Source organism: Ranitomeya variabilis, chromosome 3, assembly GCF_051348905.1.
Source record: "Ranitomeya variabilis isolate aRanVar5 chromosome 3, aRanVar5.hap1, whole genome shotgun sequence".
NCBI classification, from domain to species: domain Eukaryota; kingdom Metazoa; phylum Chordata; class Amphibia; order Anura; family Dendrobatidae; genus Ranitomeya; species Ranitomeya variabilis.
The window spans coordinates 269,621,920-269,645,028 of record NC_135234.1 but is presented as its reverse complement, the minus strand read 5'-3'; the positions used below and the strand labels follow the sequence as shown (position 1 = coordinate 269,645,028).

At 42.4% G+C, this 23,109-nt stretch overlaps 1 protein-coding gene across 4 annotated transcripts in view; it reads left to right on the top strand.

Annotated features, from left to right (window-relative positions):
• The window catches only part of ANKS1A (ankyrin repeat and sterile alpha motif domain containing 1A), a 390,648-nt gene that overhangs the window by 231,792 nt on the left and 135,747 nt on the right, over positions 1 to 23,109 (top strand). For 2 of the 4 annotated variants that reach the window (XM_077295481.1, XM_077295483.1), the window contains 7 exons: positions 6,345 to 6,432; positions 10,952 to 10,995; positions 11,097 to 11,217; positions 11,532 to 11,896; positions 12,130 to 12,168; positions 19,018 to 19,084; positions 19,169 to 19,275. In XM_077295481.1, the coding sequence (XP_077151596.1) occupies positions 6,345 to 6,432; positions 10,952 to 10,995; positions 11,097 to 11,217; positions 11,532 to 11,896; positions 12,130 to 12,168; positions 19,018 to 19,084; positions 19,169 to 19,275 (831 nt within the window). The remainder of the gene's footprint in view (positions 1 to 6,344; positions 6,433 to 10,951; positions 10,996 to 11,096; positions 11,218 to 11,531; positions 11,897 to 12,129; positions 12,169 to 19,017; positions 19,085 to 19,168; positions 19,276 to 23,109) is intronic. The other 2 variants (XM_077295484.1, XM_077295482.1) reach the window with 1 other exon arrangement.

Sequence of the window (23,109 nt, the reverse complement as noted above, 5' to 3'; positions counted from 1 at the left end):
CAACAAGTTTTGGGGTCCAATTTCTCTTGTTACCCTTGGGAAAATAAAAATTTGGGGGCTAAAATATAATTTTTGTGGGAAAAAAATGATTTTTTATTTTCACGGCTCTGCGTTATAAACTTTAGTGGCACATTTGGGGGTTCAAAGTTCTCACAACACATCTAGATAAGTTTCTTGGGGGGTCTAGTTTGCAATATGGGGCCACTTGTGGGGGGTTTCTACTGTTTAGGTACATCAGGGGCACCTCAAACCCAACGTGATGCCCGTAGACCATTCCATCTAAGTCTGCATTACAAACGGCGCTCTTTCCGTTCCGAGCTCTGCCATGCGCCCAAACGGTGGTTTCCCCCCACATATGGGGTATCCACGTACTCCGGATAAATTGGACAACAACTTTTGGGGTCTTATTTCTTCTGATACCCTTGGGAAAATAAAAATTTTGGGGCTAAAAAATAATTTTTGTGGAAAAAAGAAAGGATTTTTTATTTTCACGCCTCTGCGTTATAAACTTCTGTGAAGCACTTGGGGGTTCAAAGTGCTCACTACACATCTAGATAAGTTCCTTAGTGGGTCTACTTTCCAAAATGATGTCACTTGTGGGGGGTTTCCACTGTTTAGGCACATTAGGGGCTCTCCAAACGTGACATGGTGTCCTATCTCAATTCCAGCCAATTTTGCATTGAAAATTGAAACGGCGCTCCTTCACTTCCCAACTCTGCCATGCGCACAAACAGTGATTTACCCCCACATATGGGGTATCTGAATACTCAGGACAAATTGTACAACAACTTTTGGGGTCGAATTTCTCCTGTTACCCTTGGTAAAATAAAATCTGGATCTGAAGTAAATTTTGTGTGAATAAAAGTTAAATGCTCAATTTTTTTTAACCCCTTAAGCCCCGAGTGTGGTTTGCACGTTAATGACCGGGCCAATTTTTACAATTCTGACCACTGTCCCTTTATGAGGTTATAACTCTGGAACGCTTCAACGGATCCTGATGATTCTGACATTGTTTTCTTGTGACATATTGTACTTCATGATAGTGGTAAAATTTCTTCGATATAACTTGCATTTATTTGTGAAAAAAACGGAAATTTTGCAAAAATTTTGAACATTTCGCAATTTTACAACTTTGAATTTTTCTGCCCTTAAATCACAGAGATATGTCACACAAAATACTTAATAAGTAACATTTCCCACATGTCTACTTTACATCAGCACAATTTTGGAACCAAACTTTTTTTTGTTAGGGAGTTATAAGGGTTAAAAGTTCACCAGCAATTTCTCATTTTTACAACACCATTTTTTTTAGGGACCACATCTCATTTGAAGTCATTTTGAGGGGTCTATATGATAGAAAATACCCAATTGTGACACCATTCTAAAAACTGCACCCCTCAAGGTACTCAGAACCACATTCAAGAAGTTTATTAACCCTTCAGGTGTTTCACAGGAATTTTTGGAATGTTTAAATAAAAATATGCAAATTGCCTCTTCTGAGAAAAAGAGGACTTAAACTCTATAGCGCTACCTGTTGGAAGTAGCGATCCTACAAGTCACAATCAACCCTTTAACGAGTCGTGCAATATGACTAAAGGCCCCGTCTCACTTAGCGACGCTAAAGCGATCCCGACAACGATACGACCTGTCAGGGATCGTTGCTGCGTCGCTATGTGATCGCTGGTGAGATGTCAAACCGTGAGATCTTCCAACGATCGCTGCTGCGATCTCACTGTTTGACATCTCACCAGCGACCTGTACAACGATGTCACATGGGAGCTATTATGACGATTCAGTGTCTGAGTCGTCAACGAGGTCGTTTGTAAGGTGTCAAACACAGCGATGTGTGCTACCCAGCGGGACCTCAACGATCAAAAAAAGGTCCAGGCCATTCCGACACGACCAGCGATCTCACAGCAGGGGCCTGGTCGCTGCTACGTGTCACACATAGCGAGATCGCTACTGAGGTCGCTGTTGCGTCACAAAACTTGTGACTCAGCAGCGATCTCGCTTAGTGAGACGGGGGCTTTAGGATAAAAGCCAAATCAGTATCTCAATTCGCAGACACGGTGTTAATAAAAATAAACATTTAACTTTTTTTCACACAAAATTTATTTCAGCTCCAATTTGTTTGATTTTACCAAGGGTAACAGGAGAAAATGGACCCCAAAAGTTGTTGTCCAATTTGTCCTGAGTACGCTGATACCCCATATGTGGGGGTAAACCACTGTTTGGGCGCATGGCAGAGCTTGGAAGGGAAAGAGCGCCATTTGACTTTTCAATGCAAAATTGACTGGAATTGAGATGGGACGCCATGTTGCGTTTGGAGAGCCCCTGATGTGCCTAAACATTGAAACCCCCCACAAGTGACACCATTTTGGAAAGTAGACCCCCTAAGGAACTTATCTAGATGTGTGGTGAGCACTTTGACCCACCAAGTGCTTCACAGAAGTTTATAATGCAGAGCCGTAAAAATAAAAAAATCATATTTTTTACAAAAATGATCTTTTTGCCCCCAATTTTTTATTTTCCCAAGGGTAAGAGAAGAAATTGGACCCCAAAAGTTGTTGTGCAATTTGTCCTGAGTACGCTGATACCTGATATGTGGGGGTAAATGACTGTTTGGACGCATGGCAGAGCTCGGAAGGGAAGGAGCGCCGTTTGACTTTTCAATGCAAAATTGACTGGAATTGAGATGGGACATCATGTCGCGTTTGGAGAGCCCTTGATGTGCCTAAACATTAAAACCCCCCACAAGTGACATCATTTTGGAAACTAGACCCCCCAGGGAACTTATCTAGATGCGTATTGAGAGCTTTGAACCCCCCAAGTGTTTCACTACAGTTTATATCGCAGAGCCGTGAAAATAAAAATTCCTTCTTTTTTTTTCACAAAAATGATTTTTTAGCCCCGAGTTTTGTATTTTCACAAGGGTAACTGGATAAATTGGACCCCAAAAGTTGTTGTTCAATTTGTCCTGAGTACTCTGATACCCCATATGTATGAGGGAACCACCATTTAGGCGCATGGCAGAGCTCGGAAGGGAAGGAGCGCCATTTGGAATGCAGACTTAGATGGATTGGTCTGCAGGCGTCACGTTGCATTTGCAGAGCCCCTGATATACCCAAACAGTAGAAACCCCATAAGTGACCCCATATTGGAAACTAGACCTCCCAAGGAACTTATCTAGATGTGTGAGAACTTTGAACCCCCAAGTGTTTCACTACAGTTTACAACGCAGAGCAAAAATGATTTTTAGCCCCCAAAATTTTTATTTTCCCAAGGGTAACAAGAGAACTTGGACCCCAAAAATTGTTGTCCAATTTGTCCCGAGTACGCTGATACCCCATATGTTGGGGTAAACCCCTGTTTGGGCGCGCGGGAGAGCTCGGAAGGGAAGGAGCACTGTTTTTCTTTTTCAACGCAGAATTGGCTGGGATTGAGATCGGACGCCATGTCGCGTTTGGAGAGCCCCTGATGTGCCTGAACAGTGGAAACTCCCCAATTCTAACTGAAACCCTAATCCAAACACGCCCCTAATCCTAACGGTAACCCTAACCACACCCCTAACCATGACACACCCCTAACTCTAATCCCAACCGTAAATGAAATCCAAACCCTAACCCTATCTTTAGCCCCAACCCTAACTTTAGCCCCAACCCTAACCCTAGCTCTAACTTTAGCCCTAACCCTAACGGGAAAATGGAAATAAATACATTTTTTTATTTTATTATTTTTCCCTAAGGGGGTGATGAAGGGGGTTTGATTTACTTTTATAGCGTTTTTTATAGCGGATTTTTATGATTGGCAGCTGTCACACACTAAAAGATGCTTTTTATAGCAAAAAAAGTTTTTGCGTCTCCACATTTTGAGACCTATAATTTTTCCATATTTCGGTCCGCAGAGTCATGCGAGGTCTTGTTTTTGCAGGACGAGTTGATGTTTTTATTGGTAACATTTTCGGGCACGTGACATTTTTTGATGGCTTTTTATTCCGATTTTTGTGAGGCAGAATGACCAAAAACCAGCTATTCATGAATTTCTTTTGGGGGGGCGTTTATACCGTTCCACGTTTGGTAAAATGGATAAAGCAGTTTTATTGTTCGGGGCAGTACGATTTTTTTATGTTTTGGAGCTTTTATACAATAAAAAACTATTTTATAGAAAAAATAATTATTTTGGCATCGCTTTATTCTGAGGACAATAACTTTTTTATTTTTTCGCTGATGATGCTGTATGGCGGCTCGTTTTTTGCGGGACAAGATGAAGTTGTCAGCGGTACCATGGTTATTTATATCTGTCTTTTTGATCGCGTGTTATTCCACTTTTTGTTGAGCAGTATGATAATAAAGCGTTGTTTTTTGCCTCTTTTTTTTTTTTTGTTCACTGAAGGGGTTAACTAGTGGGACAGTTTTATAGGTCGGGTCATTACGGACGCGGCGATACTAAATATGTGTACTTTTATTGTTTTTTGGTTTTTTTATTTAGATAAAGAAATGTATTTATGGGAATAATATATTTTTTTTTTCTTTATTTAGGAATTTTTTTTCTTTTTACACATGTGGAAATTTTTTGTTTTTACTTTGTCCCGGGGGGGGGACATCACAGATCGCTGATCTGACAGTTTGCACAGCACTTTGTCAGATCAGCGATCTGACTTACAGCGCTGCAGGCTTACCAGCGCCTGCTCTGGGCAGGCGCTTGGTAAGCCACCTCCCTGCAGGACCCGGATGCCGCCCCGCGGCCATTTTGGATCCGGGGCCTGCAGGGAGAGGTGGTAAGAGACGCTCGGAGCAACGCAACGCAGAATTGCAAAAAATGGCCAGGTCATTAAGGTCAAAATAGGCTGGGTGGTGAAGAGGCTAGAGATGAGCGATTTTGCTCGGGTTCCCTCTTATTCTTATACCCAGCATCCTGGATCGAGTCGGCCGATCAGCTGACCGGACACCGCAGCTGCATGTGTCGAGGCTGTGTCAGTCACGACCCATGCATGGAGAGCCTGTTTATTGGGCTTTCCATGCTTGTGTCCCGACTGTGACAAAACTGCGACACATGCAGCTGCGGTGCAGATCGGCCGTCGCGATCCAGGAAGCTGGGTTCCCTCTACAGCTTATTCGGCAAGCGCTATACCTTTCCGAATAAGAGGGAACCTGAGCAAATTCGCTCAACTCTATTGACATTGGTCAGATCTAAAAAAAAAAAAAAAAAAAAAATTAGAGATGGTCACTAAGGGGGTTAAATGGTGTTCTTTCCCTTCCGAGCCCTGTCATGCCTCCAAACAGTAATTTGTATACTCATGTGGGTTATCTGCATAATCAGGAGAGATTGCACAACAAATTGTGAAGTCCATTTTCTCCCGTTATCTGTGAAAATGAGAAATTTTGGGCTAATATAACATTTTTGTAGAAAAAAATTAAATTTTTCATTTTCTCCCCCCAATATTATAAAATTGTGAAGCACTTGTGGGTTTAATACGCTCACCACAACCCTAGCTGACTTCCTTGAACAGTGTCGTTTCCTAAATAGGGTCTCTTGTGAAGGATTTCTGCTGTTTTGGCATGTCTGGGGCTCTTCAAATGTGACATGGCGACAGCAATACATTCCAGTCAAAATTGTGTCAAAATACATGAGATTGCACTTTTTTTGCAATTTCATCTCACTTGGAATTTTTTTCCCGTTTTCTGTTACACGGCATGGTAAAACCAATGGTATCGTTCAAAAGTACAAATCGTCACGCAAAAAGCCCTCACATGGCCATATGGATGGAAATATAAAAAAGTTATGGCTCTGGGAAGGAGGGGAGCGAAAAACGAGAAAATGGAAAAAGCTCCGGGGGTGAAGGGGTTAACATCCTAAGAAAATAAAATGGTGTTCCAAATATGATGCTAATATAAAGTAGACATATGGTAAATGTTATTTTTTAACTTTTAGTTTGGTTTAATCTGGTTTAATGACATAAAATTTAACATTTTAGAAATTGCTATTTTTTTATGTTTATAAAAAATTTAAAAAAAAACCCTGATATTTTCAGAAACAAATGCAAATTGTAACTTCCATACCTAAATTTACCACTAACAAGGTACAATGTGTCATGAAAAAACAGTCTGACTTTCTGAGATCTTTTTACGTCCGGTGGCTGGTTTCTGAAGAGAACCTCTTACACACGCGCATATTTTACTTTTCATACTCTTGCTGACCATCATTGTTTAATTTACTAATGTTTACATGTTAATTTACATAATGGTTTCCCGATCTCCTAGGAACTGCCTCTGTCCTTGGCTGTATATTAAGACAACGTGTATGAGCTGATAACTTTAGATGTACCATTTTTTTTTCTCTAAAAGGTTCATAGTAAATTGCATATTAGTCTGGAGGAAGAGAATCCATACGAGCTTCTGCTCACTGCTGAGACCAAAAGGCCCGATGATCAAGGTAAATTTTAAAGGCTGAAAGACCAATAGGTAAACATATCAGAACTGGTGTAAAAGATACAGAAGTAGAGTAGTTGCCCATGTCGAACACCTCTCATTCATTTTAGAGACTCTTGATCTGCTGTATTTTTCGGACTGTAAGAAGCACTTTACCATAAGACGCACCCCAGATTTAGACAGCAGAAAATAGGAAAAACGTTTTTACTATAAATTAAAATGTACCTGCCGGTGTAAAGTAGAGGGGTCGTTATCACTCATTTTGATATCCTAGGGTAGCATAGGGAGGTATGAATCTATTAGGAGTATTTCTCTGCAGTGTGTATTATATAATGAGCTGGCTGCAGTAGTAACTACTGCCTCGCTGTTTACCATTCCCTGGCTAGCGTTTACCTAAGCTATATAATACTCTGTTACTTACATGCTGGGAATTTAGTGGCTCACAGTTGCATAGCAGATAATAAATTGATCAGAAATGCAACAGTGCTCCAATATACAATACACTCACTCTAAATACAGAATATATGATGCATCTTAATTAATTTTAATGATTCTAAGCACAATTTTAAGAAAGTCATTCTATATAAAATAAAAGCTATATTTTAATCACATACATATTCCCTCTTTCTTTTCCCTACATTATATACCCATATAGACACATGCAGCTCTGTTACATGCACATTTACATAGAAACCAACCCAGCTGCATATCAAATGCTAAGAGAATCGGGCACCTATGGTGGCCCAGCCTAAAAAAGTACACCAACTCCAAAAAACATGGCAAATGGGAGAAAAAGGAGTACCAGGCGATAATTTTACTAAAAAAAACAGTATAAATCTTTATTAAATATCAAAAAGAATAAATAAACCACATTAAATAAAGTAACCCATACTGTACAGAGGTAGAGACAGGAAGAGGTAACCACCTCAGCAGTGCTAGGTGTCAGGCATTATATCATAGACATGATGCAAAAACAAGACCACACAAAAAGGATGCCCCCATATTAATTAAATAAACACACATCACATCAGTACCTGCACCCGTTGGAAGTGATTACACGCGAAACTGTCGTAGTCCTTTCTCCCCACATGCCTCCTTGAAACTGCATGTCCGATACTTTGTCCAAGCCGCCCATGGTGAAATAAAGGACACTGAAATTTTTGCTGAACTTGGTGAGTTCCGCATTTTTTTTTTCGCATTGCTTATGTTTCTGGACTATACTTGGACAATCCCTGCTTAAGTATTGTAGAAACCTTACCTCCCAAATTGGCACTGTTCCAGCGATGTTGGTGCCGGGTCTCTCAATGCTCTCATGAAGTTGTTGTACTGCTGATGGGCTGACAGTTGTCTGGTTGCATGCTTATCTTCTTCTTGGACAATCAAATTTTATCCAAGTGAAGTGTGAGGGAAGCAGCCAATCAGTGGCCACTGATTGGCTACAGGGCCCACCTTGCTTAATAATGTTATTTGCCAGCTGAGAGACGTGATGCCAGCCCAACTGGAACTGCACTAGTGTGGGAGGTGAGTAGAATATTTTTTTAACATTTTACATGGGAGATTACAGGATTTAAGAAGAGGTTGTCCAAGAAGTGGAAGTGGCCATACAAGAAGCATAGAAAAGTCAAGGATAGCACTGCGATATCTAATTCCATTTCTCCAGTTTGAGTAGAATTTAGTGCACACTATGTTCAGCTTTTGCTACATTGTCTCAACAGTGTAATGGAAATAAGTTTAATTGTAACCCCCTCCAAAAGGAAAGCTATCATTAGTCTTTTGATACTAGTCTTTTTTGCCTTTTTTTCAATAGCACTCCTGATTTGTCTGTTTATAATTTCTTAGACAAGAAAAAATCGGAGCACTTCTCTTTTAAACTACATACTGAGCCATTAATTCTGGAAATGTATTTGCATATTGTAAGGAACATAACCATAAAATAATTGCACGTTTAGTGCTAACATCCTTTGCTGTGTTTGTTAGAAATCTTTCTTTATTGATCTCTGCTAATGCGGTGCTCGGAGCCCCCTGGACTTGGCCTAGCAGCTCGGTGCACCTTACCCCATAATTGTTTTCCATCTATCTCCTCCCGCCTCTTCCTTGATTGACAGCTCTGGCTTTACAGGGACCACAGGAAGGCAGAGGGGATTAAAAACAAGTAGATGGGAAGGTACATTGAAGTACCTCATTAGCGTATTAGATTAGAGAACGATTTCTGGCAAGCACAGCAATAGATTTGGACATTGAAGGTACAATTCTTCTTAGGGCTATCTTCTCTACTATGTTCTGTGCATTGTATGAACAATCAATTACTTTGTGCTGACGGACTTTAATTGATTAATGGATATTACCGTTCAGTGTCAGGCTGTGTAAGTCACGCCTTATCAACTAGAGGGGTGATCTTAGTCTACGTTCACATTAGCGTTCGGCGCCGCAGCGTCGCCGCATGCGTCATGCGCCCCTATATTTAACATGGGGGCGCATGGACATGCGTTGTGCTGCATTTTGCGACGCATGGCCGCAAGCGTTGGGCGCAGAGAACGCAACAAGTTGCGGTTTTTTTTGCGTCCAACTTTCGGCGAAAAAGGACGCATGCGTCGCAAAACGCAGCGTTTTAGCGTGCGTTTTGTTGCGGTTTTGTTTGCGTTGTGCGTTGCGTCGCCGACGCAGAGGCGCACAACGCAAATGTGAACGTAGCCTATCCCAGTATTCTATACCTACATAAAGATGAGCAAACAACATAGTTAAACGATAAATCTGCCATATGTAAGAAGCCCAAAAGTACACTGCACTACATTACTAAAATGTTTAATTTTTATTAACATACACGTCTCATCCTTAAAATTGTAACACCAAGAAGAGACAAGTCTGCAGACCAGTGATGTGCCATCTTCCTTATTTTGAGGACCACGTTCAGCTCTGACTGAGGGTTGCAGGCCTGACCCACACCCTCCTCCCTATCTAACACAAGATCTTCAGTCTCTTGAAAGACAGCAGGACATGGATCACCCACATAAAACAGCAAACATAAAGGCTCTCTGGTATGTGAGAATGGTGACTAAAAGCAGTCCCAATGAAACCACAGTGAAAATAAATGTGCAAAATTAGAAGTGCATGCATGGATAATCAATAAAAGTTATATTTAAATGCAAAATGTGAAATTACTGGATGAGAAAAAAATGGAGGTACCGTAATTACAATGCAGTGCGACAGTGGAAAAAATAGCATATACAGAAGAAAAATGCAATACACGAAAATCACAAAATATAAAAAAAAGGCAACAACCAATTAGTCCCAGTCTAAACATTCATATGTGCTTATGTTATTAAAATTATATACAAGATGCAAGTGACAGAGAATAAATTTAAAGCAGTTATGTTGTCCACCCCTCTTATACAGCGCAGCAAGGGTGGAGTTCCCATATGGCTTTCCATAAATGTAGATTAATTAATTTAGGGGTGTAATTTGCAAAATGGGGTCCCTGTCTTGGGATTTCTGCTCTCTCGGCACCTTAAGGGCTCCGTAAATGGCACTCAAAAACTGTTGAGAGAATCTGAGCCCCAAATGACACTGCTTCCTTTCTGTGCCCTGCCATTTGCCCAAACAGTGTATGGCTATGCAAGGGTATTACTGCACTTGGGAGAAATTGCGTAATAGTTTAAAAGGATTTGGGTTGTTTAAATTCGTTAAAAATTAAACATTTTGATCTACATCTACTTATTATTGTAACATGTAATTTTTTATTTTTATACAGCCCAATGTTAAAGGAATCAGTGAAACACCTATAATATAAATATGCTCACTACACCTCTAGTGGAATTACCTAGGGGTGTAATTTCCCAAAAAGGCATCACTTTGGGGGTTTTCTGCTATTCTGGCACTTTTGGGGCGCTGTAATCGCCACCCGCAAACTCTTCCAAGCAAACTTGCCCTCAAAAGCCAAATAGGGCTTCTTTCCTTTCGAGTACCAAAACAGTAGCATATCACCACTTTTGGGTATGACCATGTTCAATAGAAATTGTGCGATAAATTGTGGGGTCTATTTTCTCTTTTTACCGCTTATGAAAATTAAACATTTGGAACCAAGACAACATTTTTACCAAAAAATGTCCTTTTTTGGGGGTTTTTTTTTGTTACTGTGGAACAACTGTGGGGTAAAATTGCTCATTATACCTCTAGATGAATTCTGTGAGGGGTGTAATTTTCAAAATGGGGTCAATGGTTTTCTGCTATTCTAGCACCTTTGGGTCACTTACACATGTCAGAATTGAAAAATGTTTGTGTTGGCTACAGACCTCTCACTGGTAAAGTGGCGCAGATGTTGAGCTCTATAGGACTGTACCCTGCAATCTGTCAGACCCTTAGACTCTGGATAGAGCGGCAGTATACATTAACTCCATTCAAATAGGGGACTTGAAACCCACATTTTCTGATTGAGGAGTAATCATGGCTGTGTTTTAGCTTTCATATGATTACATTTATGTAGCTAAAGATACATGGCACTAACTAAAAATGATTGTTTTGTACAGGATTGCTGCACTTACAAGGGGATGTTGGTAACTCTCAGGCTCAAGTAAGACTATTTATATTAATCTTGAGTTTTAGAATGTGTTTATAGTATCAGCTTTAAAGTCATTGATAGCATACACCACTGTTTGGTAATATTACCTTTAGGTTCGAGCACGACTGTCAACATTTCCACAAGATCCATGCCGCCCTGCGAACCGCCGCGGTTCTTCTGATCTGTCCAGTGGCCATTCTGAAGGAGATTCACATGGCTCGGAAAGGCTGAACAGTAAGATCTCATTATTAAACATGTCCTCAAAGTCTTATTCTATTTAATTTTTCTCCATATTTACAAAATGTCAAAGCTGAGGGTTGAACAATAGTAGTTACTGTTAAGCAGTTGACACTAGTTCTGCTGCTGACTGTGTCTTAGGAGGATTGGAATTTTCGATCTGCACAAGTTCTAATCTTTCTGTCAGCAACGCTGCGTCCCTCTAAGATGGCTTGCATTTTTCTTGATTATTAACTATCTATAATATGTTTCCTCAATAGTTTTGTCTTTTTTTTTCTACCGTATAGTTTTCTGTTTCTGACTTATTTCAGGTGGCCAGCGGAGGAACAGTTCAGGGGGTTGGAGTTTAGCCTCAGGTGACAGTTCTGATTCTCACATGCTTCAGCACTTCTCTGGACTTCTGCATGGTTCTTCTCCAGTTTGTGAAGTTCGAGATCCTCCTGTTCCCTGTGACCTTCACTGTGCAGACAGTGGAAGAAACGGTGCTGCCTCACACATGGAGTTGCCTCTTCGCCGCAGTTTGTCCAAATCTGACTCAGACCTGTTAACATGTTCCCCCCCAGCTACTGGTGATGGAGATGACTGGAATCGCAGCGAGTCTTTCAGCAACTGCACCACTGGGGGCAGCAAGAAAAGACTAGAAAAGTCTCCTTCCTTCACATCTGAATGGGATGAGGTCAGTTTGGGTTATGGGGAGGCATTTAAATGAAATGTGAGCAGATTGTAATTGGACGGTGTTTTAACCACAGAAATTCACCTGTGATTTATAAAGAAAATAATGTTTCTTGTACCATTCTAACAAAATCTTGATTAGATTGAGTGTCTGAAATGAATGCAACACTGTTTTAATTTCATTGCATATGGGGGTTATTTGTGTAGATAGCTCTAACAATACTGCTTTTCCATCAGAACCACCAATTGGTCACAGAATGTCTACCCCAAAATTACGTAAGGACAGTCAGCTGGGTCCTGTTGGTACTTGGGATGTCTGCTTGGTTATGCGACTTCTTATAGTGCTGCCACATCTTTTATTTTGGTGATGGAGATTGAACCCTGTATGTGGAAACGGCTTGATTATGGGTTTCTGGGCAAACACCTTCTCTCTTCTCTGCTCTGCTGTAATTGAACTATCTGCTGATATTTGGGCATGTTGGTGTAGGCATATACATAAGGATTCCTGCTTTGATTGCATTATTCTGGGGCATTATATAGAAATACTATCAACATTTATGTAATGAGTAAAAATCCAAGTTTTGTTTTCTATTGCATTGTCTATCACTGCCGTAACTCTTTTTAGAATGTCTTGAATGTTTATAAAATTGTGTGTACTAAAATATAAAACAATTGCCACTTTTGCTAAACCCTTTGTTGCTTCCTGGGCACGTTTGCTATTTACTAAAAACAAATGTGCTCCACTCAATGTTCAGATTTTGGAGCAGATTTTCAGCTATGGATTGCCTGGAATAAAAAGCATTATAATCTCTTCTCTCCGGCCCCTCTGGCTCTGTCCCCTGGTCCTTAGTGTCCTCTTCCGGGACGAAAATAGCGGGCGCATGAGTAGTGCGCCCGCCGAGATCTGACGGCCGGCACCCAGCAACAGTAGGAGATTTTCCCTATTGGTTCATTTTTTTAAAAAATTGTAAATCAAACCCCACTTTATCACCCCCTTAGTTAGGTTAAAAAAAAAAAAAAAATGTATTTTTTCCATTAGAGTTAGGGTTGGGGTTAGGGTTGTGGTGGGGTTAGGGTTGGGATTAGTGTTAGGGGTGTGCTGGGGTTAGGGCTGTGTTAGGGTTGGAGTTAGAATTGAGCGGTTTACACTGTTTAGCTACTTCAAGGGGGTCTCCAAGGTGACACGGTGCCCGCCATTGATTCCAGCCAATTTTGCATTCAAAAAGTCAAACATTGCTCCCTCCCTGCACCCAAACAGAGGCTTTACCACACATACGGGGTATCGGCATACTCAGGAGAAATTGCACAACACATTTTGTGGTCCATTTTCTCCTGAGACCCTTGTGAAAATAAAAGTTTGGTTCCAAAGTAAATTTTTTGTGAAAAAAGTAAAATGTTAATTTCTTTATCGCTTCATTGGGGGACACAGGTAACTGGGTGTATGCTGCTGTCGCTAGGAAGCTGACACTAAGCTAAAAAGGAAAATAGCTCCTCCTCCACAGCTTACTGTCTGTAGGAGGAAGACCTGGATCTGATCCCAGATCCGTCTTTTCCTTTTCAGGTCACCTGTTGTGTTTTATTATTTTTTTCCCTTTGTCTTTCAGGTTTCTTCATCTTCTGGGTAACAGGGTGTCATTTCTCACCCTGTTTTCCCACACTTATGCGACCGAGAGAGCAGTGTGGTGTCACCTGCATTTCCCACTCGGACCCACAGGCATGACTTTATCCCCTGTCGCCCTTACGGGTGTTTCAGGGTGATTCCCGGTGGCCAGTCCTTGCCTTTTCCCCTCCTCACCCCTCTCCTCAGAGAGGGCTGAGAGGAAGATGGTGGTCACCAGCGGTGGCCTCCCCCCTTCTTGTGTAAGGGAGGGGTTGTTGCCGTCTTCTGCACTTCTGGAGATGGTGCGGGAAGGAGGACCCTTTTCTACCAGTGACCCTCATCCATCCGAGTGCTCCTGGTGATGTCTTCGTCAGTGAAGAGTGATTTGGGACTCGCCTTTCCAGCTATGTCCTTTTCCTCTGTCCCCGGCAGCTACCTGCCTGCCTCACTGTTTACCCGCGACAGGACGCTGCACAGAATATGGCGCCATTGAACAGCTGCCGCCATTTTTTCTTCATCCCAGCTAGTGCTTCGTTAACGCCATTTGCCGGTCCTGTCACTGTGGGTGCCGAGGAGTCACAGCTAATTCCAGGTCCTCTGTTAATTTAGTCCCGGGCTTTGGGCCTTCTCCTGGACTCTGTGTAGCCACATCCCCTTACCGGGCCCCAGGCCAATCAGAGGTCGCCCTCCGCTTAGTCATGCCCCCTTACTGGAACCTCGGTCAATCAGTGCCGCCCCCTCCGTTGAGCGCTTTATTTGGACTAAGGAGAGAGTATGTTTTCTCTATTCCCTCTCTCCCGGTCACCCGAGACACGCCCCCCCCTCCACTTGACGTGTCTCTGCCTGCTAAGCGTGTGAAGATTCGTGCACTGTCTGTCACCATCTACTTCCATTTCCAAAGGGCACAGCAGGCGGCCTGTCTCTGTATGAAAAGCGTGTGAACAAACATGCATCTGTCTATCAACTTCTGGCTTCAAAGGGCACAGCAGGCGTCCATCACTAGCCTGCTCTGGATCTGGGGGACTCGGCACCATCTCTGTTATCAGGTAGGAACAGCCCAGACTGGTGATTTTCTCGCTTCACAAGGGCTTAGTTATCCCCAGCAGTAGCCCTAGTCCCTCTCTTATGCCTAATCTTAGAGAGACCCTTTCCTGCCCCTATAATCCACAACGCCTGTGCCATCTGTAAAAGAGAAGTGGCATGCAGGCCAGTCTTAGTTTAGATAAATGGGCAGAATCCCCTATTGTGATCTACTGGTGTCTCGCTTGTCTTCCAAGACAGTCTTTTTTCTACCGGACAGTGCATCTCTTAAAGATTTTATGGATAGACAGATTGAATCCTTAGCAAAGTCACACTTTGAAGCAGCTGGCGCCTCCCTCTGTCCCATACTTGCCTCCACCTGCGTGGTAAAGTCCATGTCTGCCTGGGCAAGAATGTTTTGTCAGGGTATTCTAGCGGCAGTTCCTCCGGATGAGATGGCAGATCTGGCAGATCAGATTGTTTATGCCGGCAAATATATAGTGACTGCTTCCTTTGATGCGGATGATTGCTCCGCCAGAGCAACCAGCTACATCGTTGCTATATGCCGCATTCTCTGGCTGAAAGCGTGGAAGGCGGAACCACCGTCAATAAAGTCCCTCACTGGCTTTGTCTTCCAAGGCTCTAGACTTTTTGGGTCCAGGCTGGATCAAAAAATTTCAGCTGCCACCGACGGAAAAAGCACCTCCTTTCCCCGGTCCAAGTCTCAACTTCATTTTAATTGGACAAGATTCAATCTCGAAAGAGATGGTCAGATCTGGCTACAAAATCGACTTTTCTTCTCCCCAAGGAAGACGTTTCCTTCCAAGACATACGTCGCAGGTCCCAGGGGTTCTTCAAGCCGTCTCTTCCCTACCATGCACAGGAGTAATCGTACCCATCCCCAGGAACGAATGTTTTTCGGGGTTCTACTCTATTCTTTTCATAGTCCCAAAGAAAAACGGATCACTCAGTCCGATTTTGGACCTCAAGTGATTGAATTGTCACATTCGGATCTGCCATTTCAGGATAAAGTCCCTATGTTCGGTAATCACTTCCATGGAACCGGGAGAATTTCTTCACATTTCTGTTTCTGTTCAGCATCAGAGGTTCCTACAGTTTGCAATCCAGGAGGATCTTTATCAGTTCACGGCCCTTCTTTTTGATGTGGCCTCTGCCTCCAGACTATTCACGATGGTCATGGGCAGCGGTCATGGACACCCTTCGCTCCAAGGGGAATCTCATAATTCCTTACTTCCTTCCGCACGATCTTCTGATCAAGGGGCCGCACCGCGGAGACTGCGGACAGAGTCTTCTCTGAACTCTGTGGTCCATCTCTGCTGGACTATCAACAGAGAGAAGTCCTCCCTGACCCCAGCTCAGCACCTGGTGTTTCTGGGTATAAAGTTCGACACGACCAAAGCCCGTCTCTTCCTTCCAAAGTAGAACTTTTCATCCCTCTGCTGAGTCCTTTTTTCCTTCCATTGTTTGTTTCCCACCTTAGGGACTGCTTTGGGACGCCCCATGGTTGCCTGTGTCCCCCAATGAAGCGATAAAGGAAGGGGAATTTTGGTACTCACCGGAAAATCTTTCTTGGAGCCTTAATTGGGGGATGCAGCACCCTCCTTAATTGTTTGTACAGTTATTGGGCCTATCTGCCTTCGGTGTTGGGTTGGTACATATGTTGAGTTTTTGGTTGCTTCTCCTACTGCTTTAACACTAACTGAGGTAGTTTGTGCTTGTCGGTGGGTGTATACTGTGGAGCAGGAGCTATTTTCCTTTTTTTGCATAGTTTAAGCCTCCTAGCGACAGCAGCATATACCCATGTTTACCTGTGTCCCCCAATGAAGGCTCCAAGAAAGAGATTTTACGGTGAGAACCAAAAATCCCTCTTTTTTTTCCCTTCCACATTGCTTTAGTTCTCGTGAAGCACCTGGAGGGTTGATAAACCTCTTCAATGTGGTTTTATGCACCTTGAGGGGTGCAGTTTTTAGAATGGTGTCACTTTTGGGTATTTTCTGTTGTATTGACCCCCTAAACTCACTTCAAATGTAAGGTGGTCTCTAAAAAAAAATGGTTTTGTAAATTTTGTTGAACAAATTAGAAATCGCTGGCCAACTTTTAACCCATATGTCACGGGGTCCTTCTCCGATATCACAAATCAACAGAGCTAGAGTTTAGTAAACCAGACCAAGACCTTTATTTAGGCAAAAATACGAAAGGCCCATATACAATCCACCACACAAAGGATAAGATAGTCCAGAATCTGAATGCAGTTCAGTAACAGGAAAAAAGTCCAACAATCCAGCAGACAGCGGATCACATAGTCCTTATACTCTTCTTTCTCTGAGGTGCTGTGAACACATCATAGTTCCACACAGGACTGATCTGTGTCTCACCTCCCTGATATTTTGAAAGTCCCCCCTCCTCATTCACAGGTCAGTAGGGGGAAGGTCACAGGGGCTCATTGTTTCAGCAAGCTAGTTCAATATGTCATTAGCATATTAGCAAACCGAATTATTCACTGACCCTGTGAGAAGGCAACAATATAGTACTGTGGGGGCTGATATCAAATGGCAGCAACAGCCATTCATCAATTAGCAAATAACTCATCCTACAAGAGAACACCGTGATAATAAGTAAAATAGAAATATACACAAAAATGATACCCACATAGCATATCACACCATCACTACCTCATAACGTCCTAACAACAAAAAAAATTGTTTACAATTTGTGCTGATGTAAAGTAGACATGTGGGAAATGTTATTTATTAACTATTTTGTGCGATATGACTTTCTGATTTAAGGGTATAAAAATTAAAAGTTTGAAAATTGCTAAATTTTCAAATTTTTTGACAAATTTCAATTTTTTTCATAAATAAACGCAAGTTATAGCGAAGAAATGTTACCACTAACATGAAGTACAATATGTCACGAAAAAACATTCTCAGAATCAGTGGGAACCATTGAAGCATTCTAGAGCTACAACCTCATAATGTGACAGTGGTCAGAATTGTAAAAATTATCCTGGTCATGAAGTACAAAATTGGCTCTGTCAAGAGTTAAGTAAAGCCTTGTGCAGCTTTTTTTATTTTGTGTTGTTTTTTTTTCCTTTAACCCCTTTCTGACCTTGGACGAGATACCCTGCTTTGCAGACAGCGGCATTTAACCGGCACTTCCGGCCAGGCGGCCGGAAATGAGCGCATCGCTGACCTCTGTCACATGATCGGGGGTCAGCGATGCTTCTGAATAGTAACCATAGAGGTTCTTGAGACCTCTATGGTTACTGATCGCCGGTAGCTGTGAGCGCCACCCTGTGGTCGGCGCTCATAGCACACCTGCATTTCTGCTGCATCGCAGCGATCTGATGATCGCTGCTATGTAGCAGAGGCGATCGCCTGTGTGCCAGCTTCTAGCCTCCTATGAAGGCTATTGAAGCATGGCAAAAGTTAAAAAAAAAAAAAAAAAAAGTAAAAAAAATGTGGGGAAAAAAAATAAATAAAAGTTTACATCACCCCCCTTTCGCCCCATTCAAAATAAATCAATAAAAAAAAAAATTCAAACCTACACATATTTGGTATCGCCGCTTTCAAAATCGCCCGATCTATCAATAAAAAAAAAGCATTAACCTGATCGTTAAACAGCGTAGCGAGAAAAAAATTTGAAACGCCAGAATTACATTTTTTTGGTCGCCGCGACTTTGCTTTAAAATGCAATAACGGGCGATCAAAAGAACGTATCTGCACCGAAATGGTATCATTAAAAACGCCAGCTCGGCACGCAAAAAATAAGCCCTCAACCGACCCAGATCATGAAAAATGGAGACTCTACGGGTATCGAAAAATGGCACAATTTTTTTTTATTATTATTTTTTTTAGCAAAGTTTGGATTTTTTTTTTCACCACTTAGATAAAAAAGAACCTAGTCATGTTAGGTGTCTATGAACTCGTAATGACCTGGAGAATCATACTGGCAGGTCACTTTTAGCATTTGGTGAACCTAACAAAAAAGACAAACAAAAAACAAGTGTGGGACTGCACTTTTTTTGCAATTTCACCGCACTTGGAATTTTTTTCCCGTTTTCTAGTACACAACATGATAAAACCAATGATGTCGTTGAAAAGTACAACTCGTCCCGCAAAAAATAAGCCCTCACATGGCCATATTGACGGAAAATTAAAAAAGTTATGGCTCTGGGAAGGAGGGGAGCGAAAAACGAACACGGAAAAACGGAAAATGCCACGGTCATGAAGGGGTTAATTCTGGAATTTTCTGTGAATCCCTGGGTATTCTACAGCAAAATCTGCAACAGTTGGGGATTAGTTTATGATCTTAACTTTCCCATTGAATTAAACTTAAAAGCCTACGTCATTGCTCAAATTCTATACCAAAAGGTTTTGGGTGTTTTTGGGTTTGTTTTTTACAGAAAATGCTGTATTGTAAATGGCCTCAGTCGTTGTCTATAAAACATTGTTTAAATCTTTCCATTTTTTTCCTTTTTACAGATTGATAAGATAATGAGTTCAATTGGGCAGGGCATAGAATTCTCTCAGGAGCAACAGGTCATGGCAGGTAACATAATGTAATAAAACCATAATGTTTAATAAAGTACTTGCTGCTGCCCTTTCACTAGTAATCTTCCTCCTACATCCACAGTTTCCAGAGTGCCTTGTAAGAGTGTAGCCCAATGGTTGGTATCTCTGGGTCTTCCACAGTATGAGAGCAAATTTGTGTTGAACGGCTTCGATGATGTCCGTTTTCTGGTGAGTTGTTGTATTTAAGGAGTAATACTTTGTGTGAAATGTTTTATTTGAAACTTCTGCAGAGGAAGTAAAGGATATTATGGTTTAAGCAATACAATGTTTTGTGATAGATGGAGCACTCAGAAATCAGACTTTTAACGCTGTCCTGTGACTACATGATAAATGGATTTTCCAATTATTGGTCTTTAAAGGGAATCTGTCACCAGGTTTTTGCTACCTCATTTGAGAGCAGCATAATGTAGGAAAGGAGACACTGATTCCAACGTTGTATTACTTTGTCACAACTACTGCACCCTGTAAACTATCAGAATTCTTAAATGTATCATGAAACAGAGATAAGAAAGCTATTTCTGCCAACACCAAGCTCTATATGTACATTGTCTATTGACAGTCAGCTGCTTATCACAGAAGGGGGCGTGGTCAGTCTAGCAAGTGCCTAAGGGTACCGTCACACAGTGCCATTTTCATCGCTACGACGGCACGATTCGTGACGTTGCAGCGTCGTATAAGTATCGCTCCAGCGTCGTATACTGCGGTCACACGTTGCAATACACGGCGCTGGAGCGATAATTTCATGACGTATTTGCGATGTAGAAGCCGTTGGTTACTGTGCGCACATCGTATACAACCTGTGTCACACAATGCAATCATGCCGCCACAGCGGGACACTAGACGACGAAAGAAAGTTTCAAACGATCTGCTACGACGTACGATTCTCAGCGGGGATCCGGATCGCAGTAGCGTGTCAGACACAGCGATATCGTAAATGCATCGCTGGAACGTCACGAATCGTGCCGTCGTAGCGATCAAAATTGCACTGTGTGACGGTACCCTGAGACCTAGTCCCAGCAATGATAATCATCTAGTGATAAAACCTTAATTTGTAAGTAAACAGCCTAATAATTGACACTTTTTTTAAATCTGTGTTTTAACGCCTACACATGTCCTCCGATTACATTGCAGAAACTCCTGACAGATTCCCTTTTAGTTACTATTAGCTAAAGTGCTCCTTACCATTATTGGCTCTCCTTAATTTTTTTAATAGACTGTACAATATCTTCAGAAGTAAATGGAAATGTACCAAAGTTATAGCCTCAGGATTTTTTAATTAGTGGTGCAAAGTAATACAACAATTAAACATTGTATTTCAACTTACGTGTTGCAATCTCAAAGAATAAACAGCATGTGCAGCAGTAAAAGCACCCCTAAGTAATACTTGGTTGCACACCCGTTGGCATTGAATACAGCCTCCAGATGTTTCTTGTAGCCATCTGTAAGCTTCTTGCAGTTCTCAGCTGGTATTTTCTCCCGCTCTTCCTTTGCAGTTTGCTCAAGCTCTTGAATGTTTGCAGTGTTCTTTATTGCAATGGCAGATTTCAGCTCACCCCAAAGATTTTCAATGGGATTGAGGTCAGGACTAGGGTTGAGCGAAACGGGTCGGCCATTTTCAGAAGTCGCCGACTTTTGGCAAAGTCGGGTTTCATGAAACCCGACCCGACCCCTGTGTGGGGTCGGCCATGAGGTCGGCGATCTTCTGAATCTGGTATCGGAATTCCGATACTGAGTTCCGATATGTTTGCGATATCGGAAATCGGTATCGGAATCCACATTTAAGTGTAAAATAAAGAATTAAAATAAAAAATATTGATATACTCACCTCTCCGACGCAGCCTGGACATCGCCGCTGGTAACCGGCATCTTCCGTTCCTAAGAATGGCGCTTGAAAGACCTTTCGATGACGTCACGGCTTGTGATTGGTCGCGGCCGCCCACGTGACCGCTCAGCGACCAATCACAAAGCCGTGACGTAATTTTCAGGTCCTAAATTCCTCATTCTAGGAATTTAGGACATGAGAATTACGTCACGGCTTTTGATTGGTCGCTGAGCGGTCACGTGGGCCGCCGCGACCAATCACAAGCCGTGACGTCATCGAAAGGTCCTTCACACGCTCATTCTTAAGAAGGAAGGCTGCCGGAAAGAAGCAGGGCGCGTCCGAGGGTGAGTATATACCTAATAGGAATATACTCACCCTCAGCTTCTTTCCAGCAGCCTTCCTTCTTAAGAATGAGCGCGTGAAGGACCTTTCGATGACGTCACGGCTTGTGATTGGTCGCGGCGGCCCACGTGACCGCTCAGCGACCAAAAGCCGTGACGTAATTCTCATGTCCTAAATTCCTAGAATGAGGAATTTAGGACCTGAAAATTACGTCACGGCTTTGTGATTGGTCGCTGAGCGGTCACGTGGGCCGCCGCGACAAATCACAAGCCGTGACGTCATCAAAAGGTCTTTCAAGCGCCATTCTTAGGAACGGAAGATGCCGGTTACCAGCGGCGATGTCCAGGCTGCGTCGGAGAGGTGAGTATATCAATATTTTTTATTTTAATTCTTTATTTTACACTTAAATATGGATCCCAGGGCCTGAAGGAGAGTTTCCTCTCCTTCAGACCCTGGGAATCATAGTATCCCATTGCACTGCATTGGGTTTCGTGTTTCGGCCGACCCCGACTTTTTTATAGGATCGGCCGATTTCACTCGACCCGACTTTTGAGAAAGTCTGGTTTCGTGAAACCCGACCCGATCCTATAAAAATAAAAGTCGCTCAACCCTAGTCAGGACTCATTGCTGACCATTTTAAAACAGTCCATTTTTTCTTTTTCAACCATTCCTGTGTACTTTTGTATGTGTGCTTTGAGTCATTGTTTGCTGGAGGACCCATGATCTTCAACTGTAACTAAGTTTTCCTACACTGGGTAGGACATTTCGCTCTAAAATTCCATGATTACTTTGATATGGTCAAAGCCTTCAGTACCAGACACAGCAAAGCAACCCACGGCATTATGGACCCTCCAGCATGCTTAACTGTTGTTAGGGTGTTCTCTTCCTTATAAGCGTCATTGTGCTGTCTCTAGACAAACTGTTGCTTTACATTGCCGAAAAGCTCTATTTTCGTTTTATCTGTCCACAGAACATTTTCCCAGTAGGATTGTGGTTTGTCAAGGTACTCTTTGGCAAAGATCAGTCTTTCCTTTTATGTCTTTTCTTCAGCAATGGTTTCCTGTCTGGCCTTCACCCATAAAGCTCTGTTTGGTTTAGTGTTCGCATATGGTATTTGTGGAAACCATGACCCCAGACTGTTCCAGGTTGGCCTTCAGTTCTTTGGATGTTTGACATGGTGTTTTTCCACCATTCACACCAATCTTCGAAGACCTTGTCAATTTTCCTCTTTTCCCCACTTCCAGGGTGGTTCTTGATGGTTCCATGCTTCGCAAACATTTTAATAACTGTAGAATTTGCTGAGTTTTGGGGTGCCAGTTAATACTAATTAACAAGAACTACTGGATCTTTAAAAGGGGGTTTATTACAAACAAGGAATTTACAATGACATCCAAAAGGAAAGTCTAAGGGACAAGGGTAAATTAAAGGGAAGAGGTAATAGGAGAGGGTAGAGGAAACTGGGATGTGGGAAAGGAGAAGATACATAACTGATCCTTACATATATACATTAACCCCTTCCCGACCTTTGACGCATACGCTGCGTCATGAAAGTCGGTGCCAATCCGACCTGTGACGCAGCATATGCGTCATGGAGGGATCGCGTCCCTGCAGATCGGGTGAAAGGGTTAACTCCAATTTCACCCGATCTGCAGGGACAGGGGGAGTGGTGCTTCAGCCCAGGGGGGGTGGCTTCACCCCCTCGTGGCTACGATCGCTCTGATTGGCTGTTGAAAGTGAAACTGCCAATCAGAGCGATTTGTAATATTTCACCCAAAAAAACGGTGAAATATTACAATCCAGCCATGGCCGATGCTGCAGTATCATCGGCCATGGCTGGA